The 11526-nt window shown below is 46.2% G+C and overlaps 1 protein-coding gene across 1 annotated transcript; it reads left to right on the top strand.

Moving 5' to 3' along the window:
• The first annotated feature begins 3872 nt into the window (after positions 1–3872).
• On the top strand, positions 3873–10302 carry LOC126563755 (uncharacterized). The gene has a single exon (XM_050220457.1). The coding sequence runs from the start codon at positions 3928–3930 to the stop codon at positions 10273–10275; it is 6348 nt and encodes a 2115-aa protein (XP_050076414.1). The 5' UTR covers positions 3873–3927; the 3' UTR covers positions 10276–10302.
• The last annotated feature ends 1224 nt before the right edge of the window (positions 10303–11526 follow it).

The following is an 11526-nucleotide window of genomic DNA, read 5'->3' as shown; positions in this document are numbered from 1 at the left end:
TCACGGTCCCTTCCGATGACACGCAGGAAAACACCATCACCGTCTGGGGGAACTTGGTTTGCGGCACCCGTGGCACGTAAGCCAGCCACCGGTTGTTCTGGTTGTTAACCGTGTCGCGTCCGGCGCGGATCATCATGATGCATGTGATCCGCTTCCACAATGTACTCTTTTTTGGCATTTTTTTTTTATCACGGGATGTTTTCGCTGCTTGTTTCGTACACTTTTAGCTGTCGAATGACGTATTGCTAGTTTTCCTATGCCAACTCCATCACGAGTTATAAACAAAAATGTAACTGTCAAAATCCCAAACGCCCTGTACATTGTTTTAAACATGGAATCACTTGCTCTATAACTTGAAAAATATTGTACACAGGAGCTAGTTTTTTTTTGCCAGGCTTGATCGTCACCTTACGCCAACTTAAGTAATTTTTTTATATTGAAAGAGCCTGAAAAATATATTGAAATAAGTAATAAAAACCCATAAGAGTTGTGAAGGATTTTGGCAACAAAAAGAATATATTTTGGCTCCAAATGCGAATTAATTTGAGAATGATTACCTCCTGCATAATTCATTAACCGCTTGAAAGCAAATATAGATTTTCAATAACTTATTTTGTAGCACATAAGAAGTATTTCATTAACACAGCGTGACGCCTTTTTTTTGTCGATAACAGCAATAACTTGGAGTATTTTAAAAATAGATTGCATATCTACCGGCGCCTATGCCCACTTCACGCCCCAGCGGTTAACCGTTTTTTGAAGCAAGTGAAGTAAATCGTATTTACTACTTTTGCCAGCAAGCTTTGTCACCTGGGCTTTGCTATCTTACACACCACGTAGTGTAGTAGCTACTAAGCTTCTAATAGCGTTTACTATCCATCCCTTTGCGAACGGGTGCTTTTTTCCTCTTGCGTGGCGCATTTGTTTCAGATTCACCTCGCTCAACAAAAGTATGCAAAATTCTCCTTTCTTTGACTCCATCGGACGCATTCTGGCTTCTACTTCACCCACCGACCACGGAATGTCGACTATGTACCGCGCGCGCTTTTTTTCCTCTCACTCTCCCTCAAACCTCTTAGTCGACGAGCTTTTGGACATCGTTGCGCGTGTGGTATTTGCCGTGTTTTGTGTTTTTTTTTCAGCGTCGTTTTGTTTCATGCACATGCTTGAAAGGTTTCTTTTTTCCGTATCAGTTCCCTAGCTAGCGCCCTTACATACACACACGCGCACACAAACGGGCTCACAGAAACATAGAAATAGACTAGAAATTCAACAGTACGTACCAGCACCAGCACCAAATGATAAAAACGCTGCAGCCACGCGCTCTTCGTTCTACGCCACCGGCACGAAAGTCATCACTTTTGCATGACATTTCGCTCTCCCTTCCTCCCTTTCAGCCCCCTCGTCACAGTATCCTTTTTCCCCTCCATCCCGTTCTAGCCGACGTTACGACCTATTTCTCCTACCCATCGCATCGGTTTGCTGGGACGCCCAAACTACCAAACAAAACGCTCGCGTAGCAGCAGCGGGTCATGTTTGAGCATTTTTCATCGAAATCGGAAATTAGCACTTCCGCTGCACGCGCAACCAGAACGTTCCGGATTCGCTCACCTGAAGCCATAGCTGGCGTACCATTCGGTTGGGTGGCCGCGCGCGCTTTTCATCGGCAATCTGTCATGTTCGACGTTTAACGGCTGGCGCCATAGTGATTGTGGATTGGTGTTTAGCGTGGCCTTACCGTGGATCAGAAGTACCGGAGCGAAATGTATGTTAATATGCCATTTCCTCGATCGATCACGGCGATAGCGCATAGGAGCAGTTGGCTGCGTTTTTATTCTCTTTCTTTCTGGCTTTGTACGAGCCTTGGCACGAGTGTTCACATTTAAAACATTGACCACACGCAATAGTTGCTATTCAATTGTTGGTCATCTGGTTGCACTCTCTTCAGGTTCCGCTTAAAAATGTAACTTCCAGTGGTGTGCAGTCTAGAAAAGAAGTGGCTCTTTTTAGCACTTTGGTTAAGATTTTGAATTATGCTCCTTAAAACATTTTTCAAATATAGGATAAAAGACTTAAATACAAAGACTTAAGACTTAAGATCTTAAAACGGTCATCAGCATCAGCAATCATTCGAGCAATCATCGAGCCGATGGGTCGAGTTGAGGTGGCCTGGTGGTAAAACGATAGATGCGCCGATCTTTACACAGCAGTACCGGGATTCAAATCACATCCGGACCGTTGCATGACTAAACATCTAAGTGGTATCAATAAGTCAAGTAAGCCATTTGATGGCCGACGTTACCTAAAGGACAATGGATGTTCCTTTTGAATGGGCTTTAGATGACGCTACGAAATTATTTTGACTCGTGTAAGTATCCTTGATTGTCTCAATATTGTCTATTTCTGAACGTAACTGCATACGTCTTGAATTAAAATAAAAAATGACTATGCAAATAGGATAAGTAAGCATCTACTCAGCGGTATGCTTAAACAAACGTCAAGTGTTTTTGCTTTGGTAACTGTTCTACTTACTATTTCATAGCTAATTTCATGGTTTTTACTATAATCAAATAATTTTCGTCTTATTCCTTTCACTATATGATTTTTTTATGACAGGCACGAGTCAAAACTGTTGCCTGCTACTGTAAAAACCAGTAAAAATATTAGAACACCATGAGAAAAGAATTCATAGTGTTTATTGATGAATGATGCAGAATGGTGATTTTCTTCTCATTAAGTATTTTATTTTTTTTATTTTTTTTTTATTCTTTTTATTCTTTTGATGCATTTTATTTTATTTTATATGATGCATTTTTATTCTTTTTATAATACTACTCAAGTAGTATTTTATTGTAAGTATCAGTTACAATATATGTATAAGACTTAGGTTTAGAAGAGAGAAAACAATTTAAAGCTCAAACAAAAACAGCCGGACACAACGATTTGAAAAGCGGAAATACTAACGCTTTCCAGCTATATCCCTTCAGTAGAAAACAAAAAAAAGTACACCGAAAACAAAAGAATGAAAAAAAAAAGAACACAAAACTCCATTACGATCGCTTTACCCGATTAGATTAGCCATCAATAGTGTAGCATAAAATTGCACCACCGGCACTACTGCTTGCACTACGTTCTAATGAATTCCCATACTTTTCACCGTTGACCCAAAGAAACTGATGGCGTTACTGACCGTGGTGTGTTCTGTGCGGAACAATAATCCATCCGCCCATGGGTTGGTGCGTTGAGTTCCCTTTCGTTCGGCAACGGACGGTGTAATTATTCAAATATATGTCAAATCAATTATGATGAATAATTTACGGTGCACTGAGGGTCGGTTTGCAGTCCACTACCCCCATTTTGCTGCTGACAGTTCCATCCAGTGTGGGTTTTTCCGGGGCTGCCATTATCTGACTGGTACGTGTATGCCTGCCAGCATGGCATGAAGGTTGTGGCTGTGGTCCCATTTTTAGTTGTGGCTCCATTATTTCACTTCCATTTTCATGTTGCATTTGGTTCGCCGGGTCAAGGAATGGGGGGAAAAAACACATGGACACGGTGGAAAGTCTCTGAAAGCTTCCACAGATGGCAAATGGACGTTTGGCATGTAGCGAGCGTGGCTAGTGAGAACGTTTGTAACGGCTTATCGATTGGTTGGGATGAAAAGAAATGGCGTTAATGTCGGAAAAAGTGAAAGCCGTTCGTTCAGCTGTCACCATAACCCTACGGGACACGGTATGAAGGAGCAGAATTTAAGCTCGTGGACATGGATTCTGAACGTATTTCGTCAATTTCTTAAAGCAGATTCCATATTATGTTTGCCATCTCTAATAAGAATTCTACTTTCTCTTCTTTTTTTCTTTTCCTGCAGCACCCTCATACTGTATCAGATGAATCGCTAGGCAAAGTGGCGTCTTCCGTACACCGACAATGGAACATCATGGTGGACTGTTTGCGGACATTTCGAACAGTTTCCCGGGCGCCAGCGGCCTGCCGACCACCAATGTGAAGTACCACCTTCACAACCCTCCCCAGATCCCACCGCAACCCCCTCCGCCTCCAGTGCCTCCCTTAGGGTCCTCTCGGCAGTACCACCAGTATCAACACCACCACAATTCCCAGCAACAGCAGCATCAGACATTAAACGTCCACTTGCAGAATTCGACCTCGGCGCAACAGACTCCGGCACAGTCGGTTGTAGTTGGAGGTTACGGACAGCCAACAACCGGGATCATACAGCAGAGTCATGTTATTCAGCAGTCTCAGCAACAGCAGCAGCATCAGCAACACCAACAACCTGAACTACAGACCTCATCAACCCAACGACAGCATCATCTGGAAAATCTTCATCAAACTCTAGGTGGAAGTAGTGGAGGCCTCTATCAGGACAGTAACGCAGCCGGTCTGTTCGACACCAGCAGTACCAATACAGCTTCTACGCTCTGCGTCAACAACAGTAGCTCAGGGTCCGGTAATAGTAGTAGTAGCAGCACAGGTGCAGCTACCAGCAACAGTAGCTACAGCTCGAGCATTACCAACAGCTCGCGTAAGTTCGAAACCAACACCGGGGACAGCATTACCTACAACATCAACAACATCAACACCAACATTGTAAACAATATCAGCAGCGGTCAAGGAGCTCCGGCGGCCATCGCGGCCATTACGAATGGTGCAGGTGCTGGAGACTTTCTCTCTGGAGTAACGTCCGGAACACAGTACGGCGCAGGCACTGGCTCAACGATTGCAGTGAACGGTGGTGGTGTTGGTGGCGCACAGCAAGTTGCCAACAATCCTACCATCATAAACATTAGCAATAACAATCACAACATTATGGCCCCTCCGTACCCGTACCATGGTCCACCGCAGTATCAACCGAAGATGGGTGGCAGTGGAGGAGCGGCAACTGTGTACAAGGAGATAAGCGGAAAGTATGGATCAGTGGGTGCAACAGGGAGTGGTACGGGTGGTAACGCTGGTAGTTGGGCTGAGTATGCGTCCCACCATCACCACCACGAAGCAACGGTGATCGGGAACTTCGAGGCAAAGAATCCTAACAAGTACCATCACACAACGGCTGGTGCGACGACTGCAGCGGCTGGATCACGCATGTCCGGAGGCTATCGATATAGCTCCAGTGGAACCGATTACGTATCCCAACCCAACACGACGGCACACTATGGACCATCATCACACACTGGCGGAGGTGGAGCGGGTTATGGACTGTACCATCCCGATGGTGTACAGGCGACACCGATTCAACAATCCCAAACCTCAGGTGCACCTGGAGCACATGCGGGTTACGAAGCTTATCCGCACATCGTGCGCAACAAGTACTCTGGTGCGGGACCACCACCGGGAATGCATCTGTCGGGTGGATCCCGGGTGGCTTCCTCACATGCCGATCTCATGTACAACGAACGATCTCAACGATACGTCAGCAGCTATGGTACCGGAAATACGTACATGCCTTCGAGCGGTGCTGGATCAGCTGGTGCCGGTAGTGCTGGGGGTGGTGCGACGGGGTCTAATACAGCTTACTACACCCAGATGGGTCCTGGGAAAGGTATGATGAATCCTGGCATGGATTACTATGGAACTACCTACTCCAAACAACTATCTGGCTCGCATTCACACCACGCACCAAACAATCCTTACATCCCACCGAATCGGATGGCGTACGCAAGTCAGACAACTGCCAGCTACCATCCCCACCCGTCCCATCCCGCCCATCATCATGTGCCACATGCGCACCATAAGAGTGCCGTCGGAGGGTATGGATATTCCAGCGCAAATGGTTCCGTCTCATCCTACGATGATCCTTACCATCAGCGGTCGATGAGTGGACGTGTTCCGTTGCCTCATGCTTATACCACCGATCCACATCATCTACAGAGTGCACCTGGCTCAACACCATATGGCGCAACCGGAACCGGTAGCTACCACCATCAAGTGCAAGGTCCAATGGGTTATCCCAATCCCAAGTTGACGTTCAATAAAAACCTCAACGATTTTTATACACCAAACGTGACGACGAGCAGCGTTCCTCAGCATTATGCTACTGGACATCCGGGATCGATACAACCAACCGGTCTGACACATTCGGGGCACTACGCCATGAAATATGGCTCGCAACAGGTAGTACAATCACAGAAACATGCGACCGTAAATGGACCTGGCAGTGTTGCCGCATCCTTAGGTCAGCAGAGCAGAAAATCTTCTAGCTGTTTCTACGATACACCGAGTCCGGTTATAGACATCAATCATCCACTGATCGACCTGGAGGAGCAGATCAACAGTGTGAAGATTCTCAAGAGTGGTCCCACACCGATGGCAGCTGGACCGGGCTCGATGTACGATACGAACCATCCGCTCAACTACGACTGTCAGCAGATGTATCTGAAGAATCGGTACATGCATCCCAAATCGATCCAACCTGTGCCGAACAATACCACCAATCCAATCGCTTATGGTAGTGGACAATCGATCTCTAGCGGGGAACATCATCTTCATCATCATCATCAGCGTCATCAGCTACATCACCAGCCACATCCAGAAGCGGTGGGAGCTTATGGTGTTTATGCCACGATGGAAGATCTTGGACTTGAGCCACGTAGCTTCGCATTGGATGAGAACCTAAAGGATAAAAGCTTGCGCGACTATCTTACGAGCTGGAACGAGATGGAAGAAGAAGACGGTACGGCGAAGGGTTCGAAGGAAACTAACAACAACTTGGCTGCGCATCAGAATTACGAGTCTTGCAAGTATATTGGTCAACTTCAACCGTCATTAGAAACAACGCCATCTGTATCGGAAGAAGTTTCTGTGACACCACTGCAGGAAGTTACTGAACAGGAAGTTAGAACCGTAAAAAATAGCCCTGCAATAACTTCGGAGGATTCTTCTCCTTCACCTCCATCACCAGTAGTGCCAGTAATACCAACGACTGCCCCGGTTACTGGACACACGGGTGTAATAGTCGCAAATGTACAAAGCAACGGTAACCTGCCAGATATTCTGGTGGACATCGAGAAACCGCCGAAATCGGAAGAAACCGGTAAGGATGGCGAGAAGTTGTACATACTGGAGACGTACGATGTGCCACAGAGCGAGCTAAACAAGTACAAGCACCTGAGCGTGATCAACGAGCTGCCGAAGAATGTAGTTCCAATCAACGATAGTGCTGATTCCCTGAAGTTCCTCGAAGAGATCGAATCGAACCGTGAGAAGTACTACCAGACAGAGCTCGAGTCGGAGGTTGTATATGAGGAGAAGGAAAAGGAAAAAGAGAAGGAGCAGGAAGTGATTGAAGAGGATAAAGTAATGGTTGACGTGAAGGAAGCGTTACCTGAGCAAAAATCGGTCATTCAACAGCCAAAGTTCGAACCCGATGTTCCGAAAGTGGAAAAGATCAACGAACCGATCGATGATTTGCAAAGTGAAGATAGTAAACCGTTGAAAGAAGAAGCGGTTGAAAAATCACCCGAATGTATACCTGAAGATCTATCTCAATCTAAGATGAAAGAAGAGATCAAACAAGATCCCGAAACGATCGAGCATAAGAAAGAAATCGCCAACGAAGATCACACTGAACCGGAAGTAAAGTGTGACACGGCAGAGCCAATGCTACCCGAAGCTACACCAAAAGACTCTTCGTCCGCTGATGAGGAAGCATCCTTCAAGGTACCCCGGTGTTTCCCGAAGTACCGAAAACGGCGCTTCTACGACTACGATATGCCCCGGTTTCCGAAAAAGGCGCGTCGCTCCAGCATAGAAGAGTTTATCAATTGTGATATACCGAAATTCAAAGTACAAACTGTCAAACGTAGTCCCAAAAGTTTGCTAAACCTGTTGGTGGACACGCTCAACTCGAAACCGTTCCGACGGTGGGCAAAGGATAATATAGCCAGGCGACAGGCTTTACGGCGGGAAGAAGATCGTGTTGGTGTTGAACCAAGCAGTGTGGATATGAACCAAGCAGCAGTAGACGTAGTAGAAGAATCGGTCGTGGATACACACGATGAGGTGGAGAAGATGCAGTCGGCGGTACCGTCCGAACAAGAGGAAACGGAAGGACAATCGGTGTTGGTGCTATCTTCTGTTCCTTCACTGAGGGAGCTGTGTTACGAACGGATAGAATCGCTCGAGCTATTCCATCAGCCAGCCACGCTGAAGGAGCTGTGCGAGAGCATTATCCGGGTGAGTAAACACCTCTATATCATCGAGGAAATGAAAAGCGAACCGCCCCGATTGCAAGATCTCTGCAAAGCCGTTCTCAGCGAGACGAACATCTTCATCGATGTGTCAACGAACGAGGTATGCATCATTAATGATGATGATGATGATGATGAAGATGGTCAAGTTAGCGGTAACAATTGTGAGACCATTCCTTCCGATTCGATCACACCAAACACCGGGCGTGTGTTCATCGTTGAGGAAGATCGTGGTTCGATCGCTGATCTTCTGCGCGAAAACATTCAGCTGCAGGAGGAAGATCTCGTCGTCGTTCGTCAAGATCTTGGTGAAGGGTGCGAGGATCACGAAATCTTTATGACTGATCTTGCCGCCCAGCCGGAACCGATGCTTGCGGCGGAAAGCGAGAGTGACATCTTTAGCCGTGTCGAGCAAGAGATCGCTAAGATGATGCACACGAGTTCGTCCGAGGACGAAGCAGAGGTTTCAACGAAAAATTCGGAACTGTTCGCGTTTGCCGAGGATGCGGAGTGTGTACAGTATGAGGAGGTTATTCCGATACATGCTGAGGAGCAGAGTGTGAAAGAGGGTGTGCTTAGAGCTCTGCGAGCAAAGTATACTACACGAGGCGTAGGACATCGGAGACTTCAGCAGCGATTAGTACGCAAGTATGTCGTTTATCAACGATTCATTGAGACATGTTCTGGGGTCATGCCTCGTAGTTCGATTCTTTGGAGAAAGGTGATCGACACACGAAACTCGTCCTCTAACGCGAAGTTGACGCCTCCGCTGCAACAGGATGAGGAGAGTAATTGTTCAAGCAGCTCAAGTAGTTCTGCTAGCAGTCGCTCGTCGGGCTCTTCACACAGTAGCCACTCGTCGCGATCTTCGTCCTCTAGCTCGTCCTCGTCCAGCAGTAGCAGTAGCAGCAGTAGTAGCAGCAGCAGCAGTAGTAGCAGCAGTAACGAAATGGAGGATGAGGAAGAGACGGTAAAACTGGTTTCAGCAGTAGAACTAACACCAGAAGAGCTCTCAAGTACCGTGGTAATGGTAGAGGAGGCAAACAATAATACGATCGAGCTCACCGACTCGATCATCCCGCAAGAGCAGGAAAAAAGCTCGTTTTCATCATCCACGATGAAACACGAAGAATCTCAACCCGATCAGGTGAAGGCTGACTCCGACAATGGCAAAAGTCCAGTCCGGTGTGATGATAGCAGTGCAAGCAGCTGTAGTAGCAGCAGTAGTAGCAGTCATGGGAAACATAGTCCCACAAGTGAGAACACCAGCGTTACCAGCAGTCCGTACAGTAGTGGTAAGTGCAGTAACAGCAGTAAAAGTCCACCCAGCCCTTTGGAGCAACGGGCTGCAACAAAGATCACCTACACCACCGAGCGACCTCGCTCGGTAATTGTTTCACCACCGATTGCCAAAAGGAAGAAGAAGCTTTCATTCGAAGAAAGTCTGCTCAACATCGATCAAATGTACCGGAAACCGGCAAGCCCTGCCGCAACGGCCTGTACCACGCTGGTGCCCCGCTCGAGCTCAAATCCACAGTCCACCGCAACCCGTCCGAATGTGATCGTCAACGTGAACAATAAGCGGGAAGTTCCTCGCAAACTAATCATACCGTCGTACAAGATCTTCGACCAAACGTCGGATGAAGCGCACCCACCTGTCAACGGACAGTACCGGAAGGTATCGATGGACGTGGACGCTTCAACGACAAAGCTGTTTGAGTTGAGCACGGATGGCTTTGGTAAACCGATCCACAAACGCCGTACGTCCATCAGTACTGCACCATCGTACGGACGGTCCAATTCCTCCTCCGATGCTGACCGACGGACCCGTGGCTTGCAACGTCGGAAAGCTGCACTGGTAAGACGTCGGAGTTGCTGTTGTTCACCATTGCGAACACCTCCTGGCTCACCGCTACCGTTCCCCGTTTGCACGAAGTCATCTACGTCGCTGATGGGCCAGTTAGGCGGCACACCGGTCCCGTACGTGCGCCTCGAGCGAAACGATTACGTGGAAAAGCTGGCAGAGAACTATCGTCGACAGGCACAGCAACATCCAAGGTCGTCGTAGGTTCGTGTCATGCAGATCTCGACTACTAGCAGCAGCAGCAGCAGCAGCAGCAGGTAGACAAGGTAAAACCGGGAAGGAACTTGGCGGCAACGGTTCCATTTCGGATTCATTCTCAGTTTTAAGAGCACGAGAAAATTGTGCAACAAGGGTCTTGAATTTTAATCGACAGTCGATTAAGTTTGTAGTATGAGTGTTTTGCTCTAATTGAATTTACGCCTGTAAAATGTAAAACTGCGGTAAAGAAGCTTACGATAGCAAATGTGAGACGAGTTTGTTAAATTTTAATTGCATTCCTTTAAGCTTTAGAAGCAATCTTTTAGCAAAATGGTAGCTAGTAATATTCACATAGGCGCATTCTTTCGTTTAGTATTTGGATCAGCAGATCAAAGCGGTCACAAGTAATGCACCTTATTTTATGGGGGGATTCCTTTTCGTTCTTCTGCAAGTTTATCGCTACTAACCGGCACCGTAACTTAAATGTGTCTTTTTCCCTTCTGGTAAAAAAGTAATCATCACTACAAGCACGTACTTAAAAACAAACAGCCACATACAGAAGTATGGCGATCATTAGTAAACGTTTAGTGTGCAGCGCATGTTGCAATGAAACATTTTATCACTCATTGTTTTTCCACTAGGTTTGTTTGTTTGGAATTGTTAAAGCAGGAGAGGAGCTAGTGCTGTAAGCATAGTTTTATTCGCACAACTGTAAAATTGTGGTTGGGTTTTGTTATGGCTAGCTAAAACCGCCTGCTATAATTAGCTGCGGGAAGCGTTTTATAGCAAGCTGTGAGCATGTGATTTAGCTAAGCTTTTTTCAGGGAAAGCTTAAAAGCTTGCGAGCTGTAACGTAAAATGAAAAGCATGATTTTACACACGGTAGAAAAAATTAAACACTAGCAACATGAAAACATATTTTCCGTTTCTATTTGTGGGGTTTTCCATCTGTTTTTTGTTTGTAATTGTATTGTTTGGTGACACTGGTATTTTACGAAAGTTTTACAAAAATATTTAAAAGGGACGAAACAAAGCAAAGCCGCTCTATGATATAAAATGCTTAAATCGTGTGCTCCAAAAGTTAAAAAACAAATAATTTCAAATCAAATTCTTTTATCATCCAAAACCTTCTTCACACGAACGCTACGATTGATGCGATTTATCATTATCACTCATCTAGTCAAGTGTTGTTGTAGCTGTTGCATTCATGTTTGATGGTTGAGGTTACTTTTAACAGTTGACAAAAGGGGGGGGAGA

Source organism: Anopheles maculipalpis, chromosome 3RL (assembly GCF_943734695.1).
Source record: "Anopheles maculipalpis chromosome 3RL, idAnoMacuDA_375_x, whole genome shotgun sequence".
NCBI classification, from domain to species: domain Eukaryota; kingdom Metazoa; phylum Arthropoda; class Insecta; order Diptera; family Culicidae; genus Anopheles; species Anopheles maculipalpis.
Note: the sequence above shows the minus strand (reverse complement) of the source record. Positions and strands in the feature narration are given on the sequence as shown.

Bases quoted from the DNA above. Each gene is read 5' to 3' on its own strand.
- LOC126563755 (XM_050220457.1), top strand. From the start codon at position 3,928: ATGGAACATCATGGTGGACTGTTTGCGGACATTTCGAACAGTTTCCCG.